This window comes from Oncorhynchus gorbuscha, linkage group LG12 (genome assembly GCF_021184085.1).
Source record: "Oncorhynchus gorbuscha isolate QuinsamMale2020 ecotype Even-year linkage group LG12, OgorEven_v1.0, whole genome shotgun sequence".
Classification (NCBI taxonomy): domain Eukaryota; kingdom Metazoa; phylum Chordata; class Actinopteri; order Salmoniformes; family Salmonidae; genus Oncorhynchus; species Oncorhynchus gorbuscha.
Genome location: NC_060184.1, coordinates 29,506,960 through 29,530,206, shown reverse-complemented (window position 1 = coordinate 29,530,206; position 23,247 = coordinate 29,506,960). Strand labels below are relative to the sequence as shown.

At 39.2% G+C, this 23,247-nt stretch overlaps 1 protein-coding gene across 1 annotated transcript in view; it reads right to left on the bottom strand.

Annotated features, from left to right (window-relative positions):
* The window catches only part of LOC123990852 (potassium voltage-gated channel subfamily H member 5-like), a 116,424-nt gene extending 94,828 nt beyond the window's left edge, over nucleotides 1–21,596 (bottom strand). Inside the window, 1 exon segment of the mRNA XM_046291778.1 lies at nucleotides 21,524–21,596. Coding sequence (XP_046147734.1) covers nucleotides 21,524–21,596 — 73 coding nt within the window.
* Between the last annotated feature and the right edge of the window lie 1,651 nt (nucleotides 21,597–23,247).

Genomic DNA, 23,247 nt, shown 5'->3' with positions numbered 1-23,247 from the left:
CATAGTAAATCTTTGGAGGGAGTTGAAAGTCTGTGTTGCCCAGCAACAGCCCCAAAACATCACTGCTCTAGAGGAGATCTGCATGGAGGAATGGGCCAAAATACCAGCAAGTGTGTGAAAACCTTGTGAAGACTTACAGAAAACGTTTGACCTCTGTCATTACCAACAAAGGGTATATAACAAAGTAATGACAGAGGTCAAACGTTTTCTGTAACTTTTATTATTGACCAAATACTTATTTTCCACCATTTGCAAATAAATTCATAAAAAATCCTACAATTGGATTTTTTTTCTCATTTTGTCTGTCATGAAGTGTACCTATGATGAAAATTACAGGCTTCTCTCATATTTTTAAGTGGGAGAACTTGCACAATTGGTGGCTGACTAAATACTTTTTTGCCCCACTGTACATGCTGTATGTAATTTATATGTTGTGTGTGTGTGTGTGTGTGTAAGTGAGCTTGACTGAGTGAGAAAAAGAAGAACATGGGCACTCGTGTCAATGGATTTCATGTATTGTGTTTGGTATTAAGCAAATAGTTCTTATTAATTATGTGAATAAATGTCTTAAAAGTAACTGCAAACTTTGACTGTGTTTTTCTCCAAAACATTTGGTGCCAAATCAGCAGGTAATGGCACGTAACTCACTTGATATTTGGAGTAGAGAGATGATGTTGGTCTTATTAGAAAGCTAGCATTCTCTTTCCAGCACAGTTTAAAACTGTGTTTCAGGGTCAAAGTGACTGTTTATGATAGAGCAAGTCACATATACAGTGCATTTGGAAAGTATTCAGACACCATAACTTTTTTCACATTTTGATGCGTTACAGCCTTTTTCTGTAATGTATTAAATTGTTTTTTTTCTCTCATCAATCTACACACTACTCCATAATGACAAAGCAAAAAAGTTTTGAAATTTTGGCAAATTTACGAAAAATAAAAACTGAAATATTATATTTACATAAGTATTCAGATGACGCTACAAGCTTGGCACACCTGTATTTGGAGAGTTTCTCCCATTCTTTTCCGCAGATCCTCTTGAGCTCTCTCAGATTGGATGGGGAGCATTGCTGCACAGATATTTTCAGGTCTCTCCAGAGATGTTCGATCGGGTTTAAGTCCGGGCTCTAGCTGGCTCACTCAAGGACATTCAGAGACTTGTCCCAAAGCCACTCCAGCATTGTCTTGGCTGTAGTCTTATGGTCGTTGTCCTGTTGGAAGATGAACCTTCACACCAGTCTGAGCTCTCTGGAGCAGGTTATCATCAAGGATCTCTCTGTACTTTGCTCTGTTTATCTTTTCCTCAATCCTGACTAGTCTTCCAGTCCCTGCCGCTGAAAAACATCCCCACAGCATGATGCTGCCACCACCATGCTTCACCGTAGGAATGGTGCCAGGTTTCCTCCAGACGTGACGCTTGGCATTCAGGAATGCCATCATGCCATCTGACCAGAGAATATTGCTTCTCATGGTCTGAGAGTCTTTGTTGCCTTTTGGAAAACTCCAAGCCGGCTGTCATGTGCCTTTTACTAAAGAGTGGCTTCCGTCTGGCCACTTTACCATAAAGGCCTGATTGGTGGAGTTCTGGAGGGATGGTTGTTCTTCTGGAAAGTTCACACCTCACCACAGAGAAACTCTGGAGCTCTGTCAGAGTGACCATTGGTTTCTTGATCACCTCCCTAAGAAAGGTCCTTCTCCCCCGATGGCTCAGTTTGGCCAGGCGACCAGCTCTAGGAAGAGTCTTAGTGGTTCCAAACGTCTTCCATTTAAGAATGATGGAGGCCACTATGTTCTTGGGGATCTTCAATGCTTCAAAATGTGTTGGTACCCTCCCCAGACCTGTGCCTTGACACAATCCTGTCTCTGAGGTCTAGAGACAATTCCTTCGACCTCATGGCTTGCGTTTTGCTCTGACATCAACTGTGTGACCTTAAATAGACAGGTGTGTGCCTTTCCAAATCATATCCAATCAATTGAATTTACCACAGGTAGACTCCAATCAAGTTGTCAAAACATCAAGGATGATCAATGGAAACAGGATGCACCTGGGCTCAATGTTGTGTCTCATAGCAAAGGGTCTGAATACTTATGTAAAAGGGTATTTCTAAAAACCTATTTTCGCTTTGTCATTATGGGGTATTGTGTGTAAATTGATGAGAAAAAATATATACATTTAAATCATTTTTAGAATAAGGCTGTAACATAACAAAATGCAGAAAAAGTCAAGGGATCTGAATATTTTCCTAACTGAGGTCTATGCTTAGTGGGTGGTCACTTTTCGGGTCAAATTGTAGTTGTACAGTTGTACCCATATTTTTGCCCATGTAACTCAAAAATATAAATATATTAGCCCCCAGTCAATGTCTCTATACCAGGGGTACATTCTTCTCCTTTACCCTGCAACTCTTTCCCGGGTCCATGATGTACAAGAGATGTGTTTTCTGTCAATACACCTGGTAAAATAATGGTTAATAAACAACTCTAAGGGGGCCCCATAAGATAAAGTTTTTCTTTTCCCGATTTCTCTTTTCTCTGTTTTATTTTTCCTGGTTTGGGATTATTTATTTTCTTACTCTCAATATTACAATTATTCATAGAGAAACAACTAAAGTAAAATGTTCTGAGTCCATGTCAATGCTTAAATCTCATCAGAAGACAAGATCATAGTAATAAAAAAATACATGTAATTACCCCTTAATTGCGAATCTAGCAAGAGAGGGATGTGTCAGTCTGGTGTTTTTGCTGTTACACCTACTGCACTCAAAACAATCACCACCCAATTGATACAAAAAATAATTATATAGTTCTGCCAGGTAAACCTACTTTGCAGTTAACATTTAATTGAGAAGGTTTTTTGGGAAAATCTTTGTCTACCCACACGATGGTTATCATTAACTGGCTACATATAGCATGATAGATAAACAGGTGCACCAAAACAGACAGAGAGGAGCAATCTGGCTGGAAATTAATTGGCAGATATTGTGTTATGTTTGGCTTTTTGGGGATGGGATAATGTCCATGTTGCTTTGATTGGCTAGTAGTTGGAACATTAAAAAAATGCTCGTACTTTCAGAACTGATTGGCAAGTTACTCATAGTTTGACTGTGAGATAATGGTAGCTTGAAAGATCCATCTTTCAGATGGAATTGGGACAGAGTTGTTTTCTTCTTTGTGGTAAAAATATCTACAAATGAGGGGGTAACTAGTTGCTTGATAAAGTCCTACACTTTTAGGATAAAAAAGTTTCAAAATTACGTTTTTGACACCGGTTGGCGCTTCTAGGGTAATTAAGGTTTTAGGGACTCTTATTTTTTTCTACACAACTTAGCAACTTTTTAGTAACTCTTGTGTCTCTCCCCAGTTGAGAACTGATTCAGCAAAAAACTGTTTCTTCAGGAAAGACCAAAAATAGACAGCTAAACAGGACACAATGGCATAGCACTCTGATGGAATCAGGGCATTTATTCCAAACATTACATACCTATTATGACACAAATCCCCTTTTTTGTGTATTGAGAAAGAGAGAGAGAGTGAAGGAGCGAGCAAGCGAGCGAAGAAACAAGTAAGTGAGAGAGTAACAAAGACAGAAAGAGAGAGGAGGTGGGATGGAGAGAGGAGGACTTGACACAGCTACTAAATGGGGCAGCAGCATCCATCTCCAGCTGAATAAACCTCATTCTCCCACTCTCTCTTGTCTCCTTGCCTTGCTCCCACTCTGTAAATCTGTAAGAGTCCAGGGCTCATTATAGAAGCTGATAGACTGTGGCTAAAGCTTTAGTGGCCTCAGGGGTCAAGGGTCAGAGGAATGGACCGGCCCCAAGGGCTGAGGTGACCCAGATCTTGGCCCGAGATCGGAGCCTTCAGATGTAGCTAATTATGTGCCCACTGTCACTGGTGATAAACCCCCCTCCTCTCACAAAAGAAGAGCAACATCTGATACAGCCAGAGAAGTAACTTAGACTCCACTACAGCCAGGCTAATCGCTGTCATAGTTTGGCAGTTTAGCATTGCACTCTGATGTTGTTCCATAATGTGTACAGTAGGGTAGCTTGTGTGTTATAGTTAACATGTCAGTATTCAAATCTCAAGTTCTCATGCAAAAGTCAGAGGAATTCAATCACTGTACATTACGCATCAAAGAGCACAAAGTGAAGACTTCAGTGTCAGCATCTACTGCAGTTGACATTTAAACAAATAAGGACCCGTGTGCATCAAAACCCAATAAAAATACCTGCATTATGTCAATCTTGAAATGTACAGTGCCTTCAGAAAGTATTCATATCCCTGGACTTGTGGTGTTACAGCTTGATATCAGAATGGATTAAATATGTTGTTTTATCACCCACCTACACACAATACCCCATAATGAAAAAGTGAAAACATGTTTCAAGAAATGTAAGCAAATGTATTGAAAATTAAATGCAGAAATATCTCATTTGGCAGCGATTACAGCTGTGAGTCTTTCTGGGCAAGTCTCTAAGAGCTTTCCACTCCTGGATTGTACAATATTTGCCCATTATTATTTTCAAAATTCTTCAAGCTCTGTCAAGTTGGTTTTTGATCATTGCTAAGCAACCATTTTCAGGCCTTCCCATAGAATTTCAAGCAGATTTAAGTCAAAACTATCTTGTCCCCCCCCGAAACATTCACTGTCTTCATGTTAAGCAACTCCAGTGTACATCTGGCCTTGTGTTTTAGATAATTGTCCTGCTGAGAGGTGAATTCATCTCCCAGTGTCTGGTGGAAAGCAGAAGTAACCAGATTTTCCTCTAGGAATGTGGCTGTGGCTAGTTCCATTCCGTATATTTTTTATTCTGAAAAACTCCCAGTTCTAAACAATTACAAGCATACCCATAACATGATACAGCCACCACTATGCTTAAAAATATGGAGAGTGGTACTCAGTAATGTGTTGAATTAGATTTGCCCCAAACCTGAGGTGCTAAAAAAATGCATATTGACGTCACATGCAAGGCTTAACCACGGCAATGTTTTCAGGGTCCTTCTGTCGTTATTACGGGACAAAGACACTCCTTCAGCATATATGTGGGCTTATGATGTGGTGGTGCTGGCGACAGCTTATCATGAGGGTGATGAATAGGAGGCATATTGCTTTGGATGAAAGATGCAGCACCGTGTTTTCCCGGTGCGTGTGGGAGGCAGGGCTGCAGCTGCTGGGCTGTTATCCAGTTCTCAGAATAAGGGCCCTATTTAATCTAAACTGTTAACTGGGTTGATGGGATAAGTTAAAGATACAATTCAGTCAACTCAAAGATGTTTTTTTAATGAACATTCTGTTCCGTGTTTGTCTCCTACTGTCAAGACTGTTTTGTTGAATACACTTATCTAAACAAGTATTTTTGCAGTGCAAGGGACATTTGACTTTTACCTTTGCGAGAATGTTGAATACCTAACTAGTGAGAAAGCTTCTGCTTTTGATCTGCACAGTATGTTACCACTGATATCACAAAATGTACCACCGCAACCTTTTTAAAAAGGTGGCTTGTTTAGAAAAAAAGATAAGGTTACACTTTATAATAAAAGTTCTATAAATCAACATGAGTTAATGGTGTTTGAATAAATACATGGGATACATTTAGCTATTAATAAATCAATAAAAAGATAATTGTTCATATTTGTAAAGGTACTAAATGAGCAGTGTTAATATGCAATGGGAACAATATCAGTGTCAGAAATACACAATACATCATCTTGTTTTGCAAGAATGTGTTTATTTATTTATTAATTCCAAGAATCATTTCCAGAAAACTACTCCAACTTTTGAAATTAGTTTTGAAGCAACTGTCACAAAATCATTCACTTTGAAGGCAGCGCAGTTTATTGGCAGGGATATCGCCACAATAGAAGTTGGATTGTCAAGGTAGGTAGTTATTACATTAGCTTTGCCGATTCATTTAAACTAATATACGTTTATGTTAGTCAAATACGCTAACATACCTGATAACTACACTGTTAAAAACAATCTGCCTGTTTATACAGTATTATACAATAAAAACTAATAGTAAAGTACCATATTATTTACAGTAAAATGCCATATATGGCAATGCACTCTGGGTGATTGTAGGGGTAAATGGTAAATTTAGCGTAAATACCAAAGGAACTTTGGTTTAACAGTACATTACTGTCACAGCACAGCATTATGGAATTGTCAACTGGAAACTTTCTGAAGTTGCCAGTTTATTTACAAAAGTGAATTATACCGAATATTACATGGTAATGGAAAACTGTGATTTCTACAATGCATTGGCACACTTATCGTGGAGCATATTGCAGCATATTGTCAATTATGTTGCATTGTGGAAAAATGTGGGAGGGAAAGAATTGCTGTATTTTGAATGGTGTACAGTATTTTTGGAGTGCCAAAAAACATTTTACCCCTAGTGGGTGCATGGTATTGTTGTTTCTGGCTCATTAACATATTTTGAGGTGTGCTTTGTAAGAGGCTACATTTGTTGCACCCGTTAGTGAGAGTGCTGTGCCAATTTAACTGATGTGGTGGTGGTAGTAATAGTTTCCCCACAATTGAATGTATTTCGGGGACAGGTTGGAGTGGCAGCAAGTCTCAAATGGTTTTGCCCGGTAGTCACTGCCACAGGCCTAAACTACGACTCGATGCTAGATGTACTCAGGCTTTTATGAAATTAGCAAGCAGTTTCGCTTCACATTCCAGCTCAGGCTTCATCCATGTTACGAAGGTAGATATGGATCGTGCACCCACCGCTCCTCAAGCCTGCTTCATTACTATTCAAATATAGGTTGTGATATTTTCATTAATTCCCCCAGTAGGCTAGTTCAATTTTGGTTTCATGTATTGTTATGAAAATAACAACTTGCTATTTAGAGCATTTCCCCCCCAAATACACATCCTGTTTTTGGCTTCAAAGACAATAACAATTGTAGACTATAATAAATGTGCATTGTCATGCAGTGGCATAATGATAGGCCTAAATTGAGAAAATGTAAATCATTAATGATTACTTAGTACAAAATAAAGAAAAACCCTTGAATGAGTAGGTGTGTCCAAACATTTGATTGGTACTGTATATGCCAGTATGCTTCCAAGGCACATTTTAATTACCTAATGGGGCTATGTAGTGGGTATACACTAGAAATATGAGCTGATTTACTGATACATATTCAAAGGCAACTGTAATATTCATGAGGCAGGAGGCAAAGTGCCACCACGGCAGACAGTTTGGTTGTCGTGCCTGCATGGTTTAGGGAAACAACAAATGGAAGAGTCAGCTCTTTGTGAAACAAAACAAACTTAAAATGAAGAGACATCCTCCTAGAACATAAACAATTTAGTACCCGATTTACCTTTGTCTTCTACCACACACTGTTTCTCTATCTCCAATGTTTTATTTTAATCGGTCTAATAAATACCTATATCTCCCAGTTTCCTCAGTACCATCTTCCAGTTTCCTGATTCCTCCTATTCCTCTCCGTCTCTCCCTCATATGTCATTTTCCACCTTTCTTCTAGTCTATCCCCATCTCTCTCTTTTTTGTCTGATTGAATCCACTGATTTAGGGCTCTATCAATCCGTATCGCAGAAGTTCAGCGCTAAAGCACAATATTCCCGTGTTGGCGGAAACTGCATTCACCGTAAACGCTGCATATGTTGGCTCAACCAGAAATTACCTTCAGCTTTCTATCGCGCAATATGTTACGCTTCAGCGACACAGATTGAATAGAGCCCTTAGCCCTTGCCCCCTATTTTTCAGCACACCCCTTCTACTTATTGTAATGCACCAGTCCATGCTGCATGCTGAGTATGGCTCCTAGCTATAGCAAGTAGTCTTATGTAAGCCCTCTGAAAAAGGAGCTGCTCTCTTCTGGATGGGGAGAGATGGACAGTTGTGCAAAACAAGAGGCCTACACTCGACCCACACGGGACACTTACACCAGATACAAAACCACATCAGTCAATGGCCCCAGGTCTAAGGGGTTGGGATTTGAGGGGGGTGAACAACACTCATTCAGCACTGAAGTTATTTAATATATGCAGTGAAAAAGAGAAACTGTTTCTACCCCTCTATTTTCATATATATATATATATATATACCCCCTTAAGAGATTTAGTCTCATCTGAGAAAAATGGCTTACACCTGTAGTGGAGGTGCATGGCTGAAGTATATTTGCATGATGAGTGCCCTAAAGTGAAACATGAAATTACAAGCTTAAGATCACTGTGCAATATACCGTCAATATACAGTTGCGTGGACAACCTGGATGGTTGGTTGCACAGAATTAAGAGAGGATTCAATCTGATTTTAAGTTGTAGAGCGCTGTCAATGAAAGCAGAAGCTGGCAAATGTTTTTTGCTGAGGCAGAAATGTAATAAGCTGTTATAGCACATGTATATGCATGCTAAAACAGCATGGTTATACCCAATCCTACAAAACTAGGTTAGGATAAACAACATTCAAATGTGAAGATGACGCTGAAGTGGAGAGCTGCCATTTTACGGGCTCCGGACCAATTCTGTTATTTTATGTTATTTTTTACACTGATCTGAACTTTTCTTTTACATAATATTTCCGCCGTCATTTCCGATGACCAAAAACAGTTTCTGGACATCAGAATAGCGATCACTAACCTCAATTTGGATGAAGATTTCTACTTCAACAAGTTGGCAGCTGTGGATGTACTCCTCATTGCAGACCAGGCCCTAATCCCCGTGCCTCGAAAGAGGAATAGATTGCGCAAGAGAGGCAAACGAGCGGGTCCATTGTCTAGACTACATCATTGAGAAAATAAACCGCCTCTACCCTCTGTTCTTTTGGCGAACGTACAGTCACTAGAAAACAAACTGGACGAGCTCCGTTCGAGACCATCCAATCAACGGGAACTGAATAACTGTAATATCCTATGTTTCTTGAAGTCATGGCTGAACAAAGACTTGACTAATATACACTACCGGTCAAAGGTTTTAGAACACCTACTCAATTAAGGGTTTTCTTTAATTTTACTATTTTCTACATTGTAGAATATAGTGAAGATATCAAAACGATTAAATAACACATATGGAATCATGTAGTAACCAAAAAAAGTGTTAAACAACTCAAATATATTTTACATTTGAGACTCTTCAAATAGCCACCTTTTGCATTGATGACAGCTTTGCACACTCTTGGCATTCTCTCAACCAGCTTCATGAGGTAGTCCCCTGGAAGGAATTTCAAATAACAGGTGTGCCCTCTTAAAAGTTAATTTGTGGAATTTATTTCCTTCGTATTAATGCATTTGAGTCAATCAGTTGTGTTGTGACAAAGTGTGTGTGGGGGGAGGGGGGTATAAGGAAGACATGGCCAAGGCCAAGAACAGCTCAAATAAGCAAATAGAAACGACGGTCCATCATTACTTTAAGACATGAAGGCCAGTCAATACGGAAAAGTTCAAGAATGTTTCTTCCAGTGCAGTCGCAAAAACCATCAAGTGCTATGATGAAACCGGCTCTCATGAGGACCGCCACAGGAAAGGAACAACCAGAGTTACCTCTACAGCAAAGAATAAGTTTATTAGATTTACCAGCCTCAGAAATTGCAGCCCAAATAAATGCTCCAGAGTTCAAGTAACAGATGCATCTGAACATTAAAAGTTATTCATTACACTTTGGATGGTGTATCAATACACCCAGTCACTACAAGTATACAGGCGCCCTTCCTAACTCAGTTGCCAGAGAGGAAGGAAACTCCTCAAAGATTTCGCCATGAGGCCAATGGTGACTTTAAAACAATTACAGAGTTTAATGGCTGTGATAGTTTTATTCTGAGGATGGATCAACAAAATTGCAGTTACTCCACAATACTTACCTAATTGACAGAGTGAAAAGAAGGAAGCCTGTACAGAATACAAATATTTCAAAACATGCATTCTGTTTGCAACATGGCACTAAAGTAATACTTTTTTAAAATGTGGCAAAGCAATTAACTTTTTGTCCTGAATACCAAGTCTTACATTTGGGTCAAATCTAATACAACACATTAATGACCACCACTCTCCATATTTTCAAGCAGAGTGGTGGCTGCATCATGTTATGGGTATGCTTGCAATCGTTTAAGGTCTGGGGAGTTTTTCAGGGTAAAAAATAAACAGCATGGAACAAGCCACAGGCAAAATCCTAGAGGAAAACCTGGTTCAGTTTGCTTTCCACCAGACACTGGGAGATTAATTCACCTTTCAGCAGGACAATAGCCTAAAACACAAGGCCAAATCTTCACTGGAGTTGCATACCAAGAAGACATTGAATGTTTCTGAGTGGCCCAGTTACAGTTTTGACTTAAATCAATTTGAAAATCTATGGCAAGATCTGAAAATGGTTGTCTAGCAATGATCAACAACCAATTTGACAGAACTTGAAGAATTTTGAAAAATGTTGCACAATCCAGGTGTGAAAAGCTCTTAGAGACTTACCCAGAAAGACTCACAGCTGTAATCGCTGCCGAAGGTGCTTCTACAAAGTATTTTCTCAGGGATGTGAATAGTGATGTAAACTAGATATTTCTGTATTTAATTTTCTTTATATGTTAACACATTTCTTAAAACATGTTTTCACTTTGTCATTATGGGGTATTGTGATTGGATGAGTGAGAAAATAAATCTATTTAATCTATTTTTTATTCAGGCTGTAACACAGCAAAATGTGGAATAAGTCAAGGTGTATGAATATTTTCTGAAGGCACTGTAGTCACCGATTGTCATCAGGCTATTAGGCAGCCTACAGGTGCCACCCACAGGGTTCAGTTAAAGTCATTCATATTCAGCCTCTTACTTGTACAAAAGTCAATGTCACAAACCCATGGTGAAACCTTTAAAGGATGAGTATGATGGTCTCCACTCCCTGATTTTAATATAACCGGAGCAAAAGAGGAAAAGTCACCACAATGATCCAGAAAACTGCAGTGACAGGGGGAAAAGAGCAGAAGAACCATCACCACGATGACCTCCCTCCATAGTTTCCTAACCAAACTGCATCGTACAATGAATGTCCCATCGGCAAAGAGTGTTTGTTTACTGAGGAGAGTGCATGATTGGTGGTGAATCGTGGTTTGTGCCACAACTATAGTGTAGGGGTCAGAGGCGTACTCTGCCACAACAGGCAAACAGAGGGCCATTTACAGAGGGGGGATGTGTCACCTGTCCTAGTGGAAAAGTGTCCACCGGTGCATTGAAAGGTGATGAGGATGAGCACTGAAGGACAGACAGGTTAATTCACAATCCCACTCTGGAGTCCTGAATCGTGAACACCAACATAGAATGGAGAGGCCATGGACTGGGTTCACGAAACTAGCTTGTCAATTTTTTTTAAACCAAATGTACTGGGGAGAGGGTTGAAAAGGCACCGAGATGCTTCAATATGTACAGTAAAGTATAACCAAAGTGGCATTGCTCTCACTGCAGTGAGTCCATCAAAAAAAGCACAATGCTACACCTGTATATTTTTCAGACGCATGAAAACACTGCATGCTCTCTTAAAGGGGTGTGTTGTGATTCAGTCCTGTCTTACAATCAACCCCTCATTCAGATTACAATTCTTGAAAGAGGTTCCTTGTCCATTTTATGTGAGACAGTAATGGGTGAATTAAAATATGTTCATTGTTCATTTTTAATAATTGTTATTGAGGATATGCTTAAGCCTACCGGGATTTGCCCATCATAGTGGTGATTTAATTTTTTTTTTTTTTTTACATTCAACAACATTTTAAAAGTTACTATGGCTGATCAATGATGTGTCATTTTAAATATTATACCAACATTAAAACAATAACTAATTTAAAAAGCCACTTAAGGGGCAACAGTAATTCTAGCCAAGACTGTAGTTGAGAGCAAGAGAGAGCAAGGGAGAGAGACAAATGAACACCCACTAACGTGTTAAGATGGCCATACATTACACGATTTTAAACTGAGATTTTGCAATGATTTGGGATCCACGGTAAATTTCTGAAATCGCAGGAAAATTGTGTAGTCGTACGTTGCGTAATATGACACATTTCCGGTAGTATGTTGTATAGTGAGCGGTAAAGATGACACTTCTTAAAGCCACTGGTGCCACGCCCAGCAGGAAAGGGAGGGGTCTAGAGCCAGGTTGCAATGTAGAGTGAGCACACCGGTCACAGATTTCAGGATGACAACATTATGCAGACGTTTCGCATAATGTGAGTCCTGCCAAGATGTCAAGATTATTGTTGTTATCTAATGTATTCCTAGCTTTACAATTGAAGGAGGGTATGTCAAGCTCTTCCCTGGTGGATACAGATAGGCTAGCTGTCATTTAAATTTGTAAATAGTAAGACTGACATAAATAGCCTGTACAGCTGCTGTTTAGTGTTTATATATATTTTTTATTGTAACGAAACGGATTTTAGATGCAAATTCAATGTGTGTATTAAACAATTATTTTTTGAACAGTTACTGTTTGAGTAGGCTACACTCTGAGAAAAAGGGCTATTCATTTTTTCCCAGTAGGGGAACCCTCTTTGCGCTGTGGATAACCTTTAATATTGGTTATTTGTATAGCGTAACCATCCACAGACGGTTCCATTAGGAACAAAAACTTTTTTCATTTAACTGTAAATAAGTAATAATCCTGGCTACTGGTTGCATTAAATGGTAAATATACAAGTTACTGTAGTTTTTGGGCTGTATTTTTTTGGCAGTGGTATTACTGTGAGGTACTGTATGCTGCGGTGTTCTGATTACTTGGAACTCCTCTTGGTTGCCAGCGGCCTGAATTTCCTTCTACACTATCAGTTCTGTGGGTATGATAGAGATTGTTAAAATATTAGAGATAAGAGGAATCTGTCATTTGTCCCACTGTGGGAATCCTTTTGAGTGCAACGTAGAACCCTTTGATTTGTCCCTATAGAGGAAACATGGAACCATTGAGTTCCATTTAGAACCCTTTCATGAGGAACCCTCATCCCTGTAGGCAAACCCTTTAGGGTGCTTCCTAGTACCCTCATGAAGAACCCTCTGGTTCCAGGTAGAACCAATGAGAAAGGTTGTTCAGAGGGTTCTTCATTTGTCCATGTCAAACCATTTTGGGTGCAAGGTACAACCCTCTACACTTTTGGCAATTTCTGTTAAATGTGGTGTAAATTTTTTTTTTAAATCATACTGTGTCATTCTTTTGATGTATTTGGGCACTTTACTGTGTCAATCACAATGCATTTGAGCACTTTTTGGACCGTCTGGTAAATTATCTCAGCATGCCTCACTTGCAATTACAGTTATGATTATAGGATAATGCACTTTTCCTGTAATTTGACAGTAAGTTACCATCTACTGAGCTGCAGTGAAAACACAGTAAAAACATATATTGTCTTTTTTACAGCTAAAATATGTTTTAAAGTTTAATTAACGTGCTGTTGTAAAATGACAGCATGCTATTGTATTCTGATTAAAATACATTCTTGTAAATTATATATATTTTGTGTATTTTAAAGCACAACTCAGTAGCCAGTCAGTTATTGTAATTTTACAACATTAATGCACTTCATATCCCCAAAGCATTTATGCACGCTTCACATCAAGTGTCCCTTAGCACTGCTATTTTTTATTACATTGGTGTCGTCAAATAATCAGACAATTATTAACAAATCTGTGGCCAATCTTTGTCATGCCCACAGTTTGAGGCATAGCAGGAACATTTCAGGTTGCTCGAAACCAAAAGGTTGTGAGTTCAAATCCCAGTTGAGTCCCAAGTGTGCTCACAGTGCATACTTTTATATTATTTTACTGTATTAGTTATCCTACAAAGTCACATTAACTTACTGAGTTGCAGTTAAAATGCGGTAAATATCATACTTTTAAAGTATACTGTCATCAGAATACAGCAGCATACTGTCATTTTACAGCAATAATACATTCAAGTTGTCGAACATTTACTTTATTCCTACTGCAACTGTAAGCACAATTCCTGACAATTCCTGACTGTCTTAGGTCAGTTAGGATCACCACTTTATTTTAAGCATGTGAAATGTCAGAATAATAATAATAGAGAGAATTATATTTCTTTCATCACATTCCCAGTAGGTCAGAAGTTTACATACATTCAATTAGTATTTGGTAGCATTGCCTTTAAAATTGTTTAACTTGCATCAAACATTTTGGGTAGTCTTCCACAAGCTTCCCACAATAATTTGGGTGAATTTTGGCCCATTCTTCCAGACAGAGCTGGTGTAACTGAGTCAGGTTTGTAAGGCCTCCTTGCTCGCACTCGCTTTGTCAGTTCTGCCCACAAATTTTCTATTGGATTGAGCTCAGGGCTTTGTGATGGCCACTCCAATACCTTGACTTTGTTGTCCTTAAGCCATTTTGCCACAATTTTGGAAGTATGCTTGGGGTGATTGTCCATTTGTAAGACCCATTTGCGACCAAGTTTTAACTTCACTTCACCTGACTGATGTCTTGAGATGTTGCTTCAATATATCCACATAATTTTCCTACCTCATGATAATCTATTTTTTGAAGTGCACCAGTCCTTCCTGCAGCAAATCACCCTCACAACATGATGCTGCCACCCGCGTACTTCACGGTTGGGTTGGTGTTCTTCGACTTGCAAGCCTACCCCTTTTTCCTCCAAACATAACGATGGTCATTATGGCCAAACATTTTTTATATTTTTGTTTCACCAGACCTGAGGACATTTCTCCAAAAAGTACCATCTTTGTCCCCATGTGCAGTTGCAAACCGGAATCTGTCTTTTTTATGGCAGTTTTGGAGCAGTGGCTTCTTTCTTGCTGTGCGGCGTTTCAGGTTATGTTGATATAGGACTTTCTTTACTGTGGATATAGATACTTTTGTACCCGTTTCCTCCGGCATCTTCACAAGGTCCATTGCTGTTGTTCTGGGATTGATTTGCACTTTTCGCACAAAAGTATGGTCATCTCTAGGAGACAGAATGCGTCTCCTTCCTGAGCCGTATGACGGCTGCATAGTCCCATGGTGTTTATACTTTCATACTATTGTTTATACAGATGAATGTGGTACCTTCAGGCATTTGGAAATTGCTCCCAAGGAACAACCAGACTTGTGGAGGTCTGCAATTTTTTTTCTGAAGTCTTGGCTGATTTATTTTGATTTTCCCATGATGTCAAGCAAAGAGGCACCGAGTTTGAAGGTAGGCCTTGAAATACATCCACAGGTACACCTCCAATTGACTAAAATGATGTCAATTAGCCTATCAGGAGCTTCTAAAGCCATGACATCATTTTCTGGAATTTTTCAAGCTGTTTAAAGGCACAGTTAACTTCGTGTATGTAAACTTCTGACCCACTGGAATTGTGATACAGTGAACTATAAGTGTGTCATGCACAAAGTAGATGTCCTACCCGACTTGCCAAAACTATAGTTTGTTAACAAGAAATTTGTGGCGTGGTTGCTCCACATATAGCCAGTGGGTAATAACAAGCCATCTGCTTTAGTTTTCGAGATGATCACCATCTCCCGAGGGAGGAGATGGTTTTTCCATATTGTGTGTAATTATTTATTCTGAACACATTTCCATTTGTTGTAAAATCTTCAAAACATTTTCTAAATACTTACTTCTATGTTCGCTAGGTGTACAGGCAAAAGCCGCCGAGTACTTAAGTTAGTAGACAGCTGGTGACAGCTTGAGAGAGATCTCCATCCGACAAACTTCTATCAGGTAAAGTAATTTGGGGGTTTTGTAATCTAAATATTTAGTTATAGAAACATGATACCATCAAAGCGAGCTGTAAAATGACTCCCACCGTAGAACGCAGCAACCTTAGTAATGTAGCTAGCTTTCTAGTTAGCCAGCTAGTTACAACAAGTAGATTTGTTGCTATGTAGCAGGAGCAGATAATTGTATTGAGCGCAAGCTAGCATGTCATTCCGGGATAAGAAGTTTTTTAGTTATTAGTTTATTCCAAGTAATAATTTAAGACTACACACATCTATAGGACAGGTAGTGTAAAGCTAATACACAGTGTAAAGACAAGGCAGGACCTACTAGATGAATTCATACTGACAAATAAGAAATTCCACATTATTCCTGTCTATAGTTGGAGTAGGATGAATGCAGATCCCCCTGCCTCAGACTGTCAGGATGTTCATTTTCTAGCTCACAAACTACTAGAATCAGTTTGACAGGTGACAGATGTTTTTACTATCATAAAATGCACTGGTGAGAATTCTATTGTCCCCGTCAGGAGCCCAGGTTTTTGCCATAGATGGTAGAGTTAGTCTCTGGACCATACAAGCTTTAGATTGCATTCTGCTAAAGCACTTGTCTCCTATGGGGCCTGGGCACACAAATGCTCCTAGAGAGGAGGAGGAATCATGCGTTGTTGATGGTTGTACAGTCTCCATCAGAGGCCCAGACGTTTGGCAGATGGTAAAGCTCTCATTTCTGGACTGCAACATTGTAAGATTGTGCCTTCCATGGCACCTGATATACATTGATTGGTTACACTATATTTAGATACTTCAAATACTGCCTGGGACACCTTTAGTATTTGTCTCCGTACTCAATAAATGGTGAAACACTATTTGGGATGGTGTTCTTTGTTCAAATGTATATGCATGAAACATACATTATGGAAAACATGTCTCACTCAGTCATAGCTATTAGAAAAATGAAGGGATTGGCCAGATTTTGTCATCGGCATCTTTTAGAAAGTTAGTAGGAATGTTAATAGTTTGAACCACCTAAATATACTCACATTAAAAGGACATTTAGTATTTGAAAATCATACATTAATTTCCCTACTGCTTTTTCTATAATCCTACAGCCTCTATCATTCTCCATACCTTATATTCAAATGCATCCAACTTTATGCAGGCCCACCATGGTATTGGGAAGCAGCTATTTGAGAACTCATCTGGTTTAGAAATCAAACTCTGGTTATTTTATTGCATAGCACATTGTACAACTATTTTTTAGAGAAGATTTTAAAATTCAAGGTATGCTATATGTGAATGGGTTATGTATTGCTAGCTAATATGCATATGAAGCTGTCGCATATACATCTATCTACATGTTTTTATTTAGATGTCTATGCAACTTGATGATTTAATGTTTATTTAATCCTGCAGATAGTTACTTGAAATGAAACAATCATGACAAAACATGATTCAAAATTGAATTCACTGACAGAGAGATAGCTAATGAAGCACTAGCTACCTGAGCAGGCACATTGATGTTGACAGTATTGGCTAAGCTAGTCAATGGTAACATTAGCTAAATTTCAATAAATTGGATAAATGGTCAACAGAGTTACCTCTTCATATAATCAAAACCATTCCTATTGCATGCTGCATAATTCAAGTGCACTCGAAAACAGATATTTTTCTTCTTTCAGTCTTTGGGAGCTAGCGTTAGTTCCTCTTAACACACTGACAGCAGATCACGATTTCATGTGAGGCTGTGTTTACTTCTTAGATAGAAGCTGGCCCATTGGCTGCCTTCATCACGAGGGAAAATCGTTTAAGGTGCCAATACATTTTACAGTAATCATAAGAATATGTATTTGTCATATACAAAAAAATCAGCTCCTCCCTCGATATAGATCAATCAACTTCACTGTTTTTGGCATAGGCCCACCACCTATTAGCCTGCACCGGAAGTCTGGGCTGCATACTAGCTTCCCACTCTCGCTGCAAAGAAGTTAGCACAATTGAATAATGCGACACGCATGTAGAAATGTTGAAACTGAAATACTGTTCCCAAAACAATGTTCCCACAGACTAGGACACTTTACAATGCAAGAAGAAGCTTTCAGCTTTGTAGGCTAACTTTCTTTGCTAGCTTACATCTGAAACTAACATCAATTCACTACCCTAGTACTTTGTTTGAGATTATATGCAAACTATAACAGAAAAAAACAGTGATTTCAAAGCTGATTGCCACCAAAACTTTTTTCATTCCCTTAATCTGTCTCTCACGTCTTTTAAAGATTATCTATTGCCTCAGCAAACTGACTGTGTGTGTGACTTGAGCTCACATGGGCCACCCCCTCTTAAAGAGACAACGCACACTTTTATAAAATAAGCTATTTCTATGAAAATGTTGTTGATCAGTACAATAAAATAAGTCCCAAATGGAAGGGAAACAAATGGTTTTTGAACTGTAGCCCCACGAAATCAACCAAAACAAGCTCAATAACTCAATGCATGAACACACTCCTATTGAAAATGCATTCACCTGTCCTGTGAATAGGCCTAGGCTACAGAGATTTACCATGCAAATAAATTATTGCCATTGTTGTTATGTAGTTAGATTGGTAAAAACAAAGTCAAATTGACTGTATAATTTATTCATAAATGCATACTGTACATGGCCACCGCATTACGTTTTTGATGCAAAATATTTCAAATGAAATGAAGCAGTAGCTTAGTTTCTCTGTCTGGATCAAGTGCCATTCTGTGACTTTGGCTAATGTGCCTTATTTTTTTGCAGTGGTATTGTTTTGGTATCATTTAGTATTGAGTATTGTGATGGTATCAAGTATCGTAATACTAAATTAGGGCTTCATTACGCACATTTTACTTTTTGGAACGTTTAATAGAATGCAATGGTGCTGTACTGAATGACTGGCCCTATAAAACTCTTGTTTTAAGCCACACCTCGCCACACCCACCAAATGAGAGCAAACGTACCTCAGTATTTTCAAGAACGTTTTGTGGAACGTCTTGGCGTTCATTACAAACTGTTTGGAAACTTAGCAAATGTTGAAGCGAACTCAGCACACCACTGGTATAAGTATCGAAGTCAAAATTCTGGTATCGTGACAGCACTACATGGTAATAATGCTGCGTTGACAACTGGGAACTTTGAAAAATACGAGGTCAAATCATGATGTCATTGATCTTCAAGTCGGAAAGTCGTAGCTCTAGAAAGAGGCCCGAGTTCCCACGATGGAATTCCAAGTTTGATGACCGTTCAAATCAGAGATTGTTCCTAGTTGTTTTGAATGCAAAGTCAGAAGTCAGAGATTTCCAAGTTCCCAGTTCCCAGTTCCTAGTTGTTTTGAACGAGACATAAATCTGTGGCCACAGACCTGGTGATGTAGCAGGAAATTCAGGTAATTAGCAACCAAGAGGTTGTGAGTTCTAATCCCAAGTGAGGTACAGTATAGTCCCAAGTAATCAGCAGCATACTGCCTTTTTACAGCAATAACACCTTAATTCAGCTGTAAGAATACAGTAACTTGTTGTTCTTTACTGTACTTTCACTGCAGCCACTAGCCTGTAGGGTAGCGTAGAATTACTCAAACTTTTTAACAGTATAGCATTTCATGGCATAAAAGCTTCTTCACAACCATCACAGCAGCAGGCTAAAAAAAAGAACCCTTCCTGATATGCAAATCACCTTTTGGTGAAAATGGTTCAACATAAAACCCTCACCCCTGACAAAGAACCCCTCAATTGCATTTTTCTCTGAGTGTAGCCTAGTTACAAATACACTATATATACAAAAGTATGTGGACACCCTTTCAAATGAGTGGATTCGGCTGTTCAGCCACACGTTGCTGACAGGTGTATAAAATCGATCACACAGCCATGCAATCTCCATAGACAAACATTGGCAGTAGAATGGCCTTAGTGAAGATCTCAGTGACTTTCATCGTGGCACTGTCACAGGATGCCACCTTTCCAACAAGTCAGTTTGTCAAATTTCTGCCCTGCAAGAGCTGCCTCGGGCAATTGTAAGTGCTGTTATTGTGAAGTGGAAACATCTAGGAGCAACAACAGCTCAGCCCAGAAGTGGTTGGGAACACAAGCTCACAGAACGGGACCACTTAGTGCTAAAGCGCATAACGCGTAAAAATTGTCTGTCCTTGGTTGCAACACTCACTACCGATTTCCAAACTGCCTCTGGAAGCAACGTCAGCACAAGAACTGTTCGTCGGGAGCTTAATGAAATGGGTTTCCATGGCAGAGCAGCTGCACACAAGCCTATGATCACCATGCGCAGTGCCAAGTGTCGGATTTGGCGGATGCCAGGAGAATGCTACCTGCCCCAATGTATAGTACCAACTAAAGTTTGGTGGAGGTGGAATAATGGTCCGGGTCTGTTTTTCCATGGTTCGGGCTAGGCCCTTTAGTTCTTATAAAGGGACGTCGTAATGCTACAGCATACAACGACAATCTAGACGATTCTGTGCTTACAACTTTGTGGCAATAGTTTAGGGAAGGCTCTTTTCTGTTTCAGCATGACAATGCCCCTGTGCACAAAGTGAGGTCCATACAGAAATGGTTTGTCGAGATCAGTGTGGAAGAACTTGACTGGCCTGCACAGAGCCCAAACCACAACCCCATTGAACACCTTTTGGGATGAATAGCCCAACCTCATTAATTCTCTTGTGGCTGAATGGAAGCAAGTCCCTGCAGCAATGACTTTGTAATGAGATGTTCGATGAGCAGGTGTCCACATGCTTTTGGTCATGTAGTGTAGCGCCTCTTCAATTGACTCATTCACTTCTCAGGTGGTACCCTGGCACTAAAACATTAGGATAGGCTGGTAGTAATAATAATTCCACATCACAAACCAACCGGCTATATCATGACTAAAACGCATTGAAATAACTCACCTTACTGTGCATATTGTAGCATGCAATGTGCATATGTTTTTCAAATTAAAGTTGCATATTGTCAGTCTAGTAAACATAGCTTTAGCCTAGGCTACTGTGAAGTTATATTGCTGCCTATCCCAAAAGCTGTTGATGTTACATTCATAATAATGAATGTAGCTTATTAAAGTATGCCTCATTAACTCATATTAGCCTTTAAATCACTACCATTAATTATCAAAGCAACAAACTTTGGGGCTTCGTTATAAATAAAAGCAGAAATTATGTCTTCTCCGAATATTTGCCCCATTTACAGTCATGGAAATGATATGGACAATTCGTTTAAGTAAGGCTTTTTAGGACACAACCCGATTCTGGCAATAATCATATCGGGGAGCACACATTTTAATGTCAATCGGGCTATCCCAAAACATTCAACGCGCAAAGCGAAGGTCCCTGAGAAAACCTTACTCTATGCACAGCCTAGTTTAAAAAAATGTATAATGTGATAAACAAATACAATTTCGCCTACGCATAAACTTGGCACTTATAGCCTATAGGCTACATCAATAAATTGTATGCATCGCATAAAGCGCAGTAAGTTATTATTAAGTGGCACATGATCGTCTTCTGTATAGGCCTATCTATAAACTGCCAACAGAGGGTGTCTTGGAGTTTTTAAATAAACCACAGTGGCTCTGCTATTCAGACCTTGCTTATCTACAAAAAAAAATACAGTATCAGGTTTGCAACCACAGGCTATTGCATCTGCTTATTCGCCGACAAATAATAATAATTATGCCTAATTGACCTGAAATTAATGCACAGCATCATTCATTCAGAAAATTGGGTTTGACATCATTAGCGAAATTCAACAGATTTGGTAATTGTAGGCTAATCTACACTTGTTTCTACATGCATTTGAACCATTTAATGCTACTGACAGAGGGAACTCTTACCACTTGAGCGCCGGACAATGTTCTCCAAAAAAGTGTTCTGAGGTGCCACCAAACCTCTTTTTCCCCCGTGCATTCTGTGGTCAGGAGGTGTCGTTCGGGGCTTCAAGCTTTATGAAAGCTGGTCGCAAAAGTGAAATAGTCTAGATAAGTAAGAGTCTGTGGGATGAAGAAGCTCATGGTAACAATGCACCGAGGCTGGTTTGATGTAGATTCTTTATCACAGAGCTAAAGCAGCTCCGCAGGCAACGAGCTTGTCCTGGTGCGCCTGCGCTCTCGATGTTTCACCGCAAACCCGATGGCATTGAATCTCAGATGGTCAATGCAATAATCTCAAGCAACGGCATGAGTTTGAGATCCAAACTGTTAGAACATTTTGCCGATATTTTAAACCTATCTGGAAGTAAACTATAGCTCAGTGGGTTCTCCCTCTTTTTGCAATTCAAGCAACACTGTCCATTTTCTTGCATGAGATTACATTTACCAACAAATAGGCTGGCTACACTCTTAGAAAAGAAAGAGGCTAAATAGAACCACATAGAGTTGTTCGGTTTTTCCCCTTAGGGAACCCTTTTTGGTGCTAGATAAAACCCTTTTCAGAGAGGTCTATTTAGGGTTCTTCATAGAATCCCTCCTCACCTGGATGTCTAGGTCTTAATTGAAAGTAAAAATCAAAACCAACACACTAAACCCTCCGTGGAATGAGTTTGACACGCCTGACCTAAATCATCTAAACTGGAACAACTATCTCAGTAACGTGTGCAATAAATCCAACTACTAACAGATAGGATAAGTATTAGAATTATAAATGTAAATGTTATTTATCTTCGTGTAGCATAATCAAACAATCAATGTACAAGCAAAAACACAGATATTGAAACAAACAATTCTGAAAATCAACCAGCAATAGAGCACGCTGGGAAATACAATAATGATGGGATTGTTTTTAAATGTTTTACAATCCAACCAGGATTTTGCGGGATTTTATGTGATATTTGCAGGCAAAAGAGCTTGATTTTGCAATGATTTTATCCAATTTGTCTCGAAAATGCGCTGATGAGAGAAAGTTTGTTGACGTGTGGCTTGATTGAACCATATCAAAATCAAATCAAATCAAATGTATTTGTAACATACACATGGTTAGCAGATGTTAATTGGAGTATAGCGAAATGCTTGTGCTTCAAGTTCCCATCATGCAGTAATATCTAACAAGTAATATAACCTAACAATTTCACAACAACTACCTTATGCACAAAAGTGTAAAGGAATGAATATGAATATGTACATACAAATATATGAATGATTGATGCCCGAACGGCATAGGCAAGATGCAGTAGATGGTATAGAGTACAGTATATACATATGAGATGAGTAATGTGGGGTATGTAAGCATTATATAAAGTGGCTAGTGATAAATTGATTACATCAATGTTTCCATTATTAAAGTGGCTAGAGTTGAGTCAGTATGTTGGCAGCAGCCACTCAATGTTAGTGATGGCTGTTTAACAGTCTGATGGCCTTGAGATAGAAGCTGTTTTTCAGTCTCTCGGTCCCAGCTTTGATGCACCTGTACTGACCTCGCCTTCTGGACGATAGCGGGGTGAACAGGCAGTGGCTCGGGTGGTTGTTGTCCTTGATGATATTTTTGGCCTTCCTGTGACATCGGGTGGTGTAGGTGTCCTGGAGAGCAGGTAGTTTGCCCCCGGTGATGCGTTGTGCAGACCTCA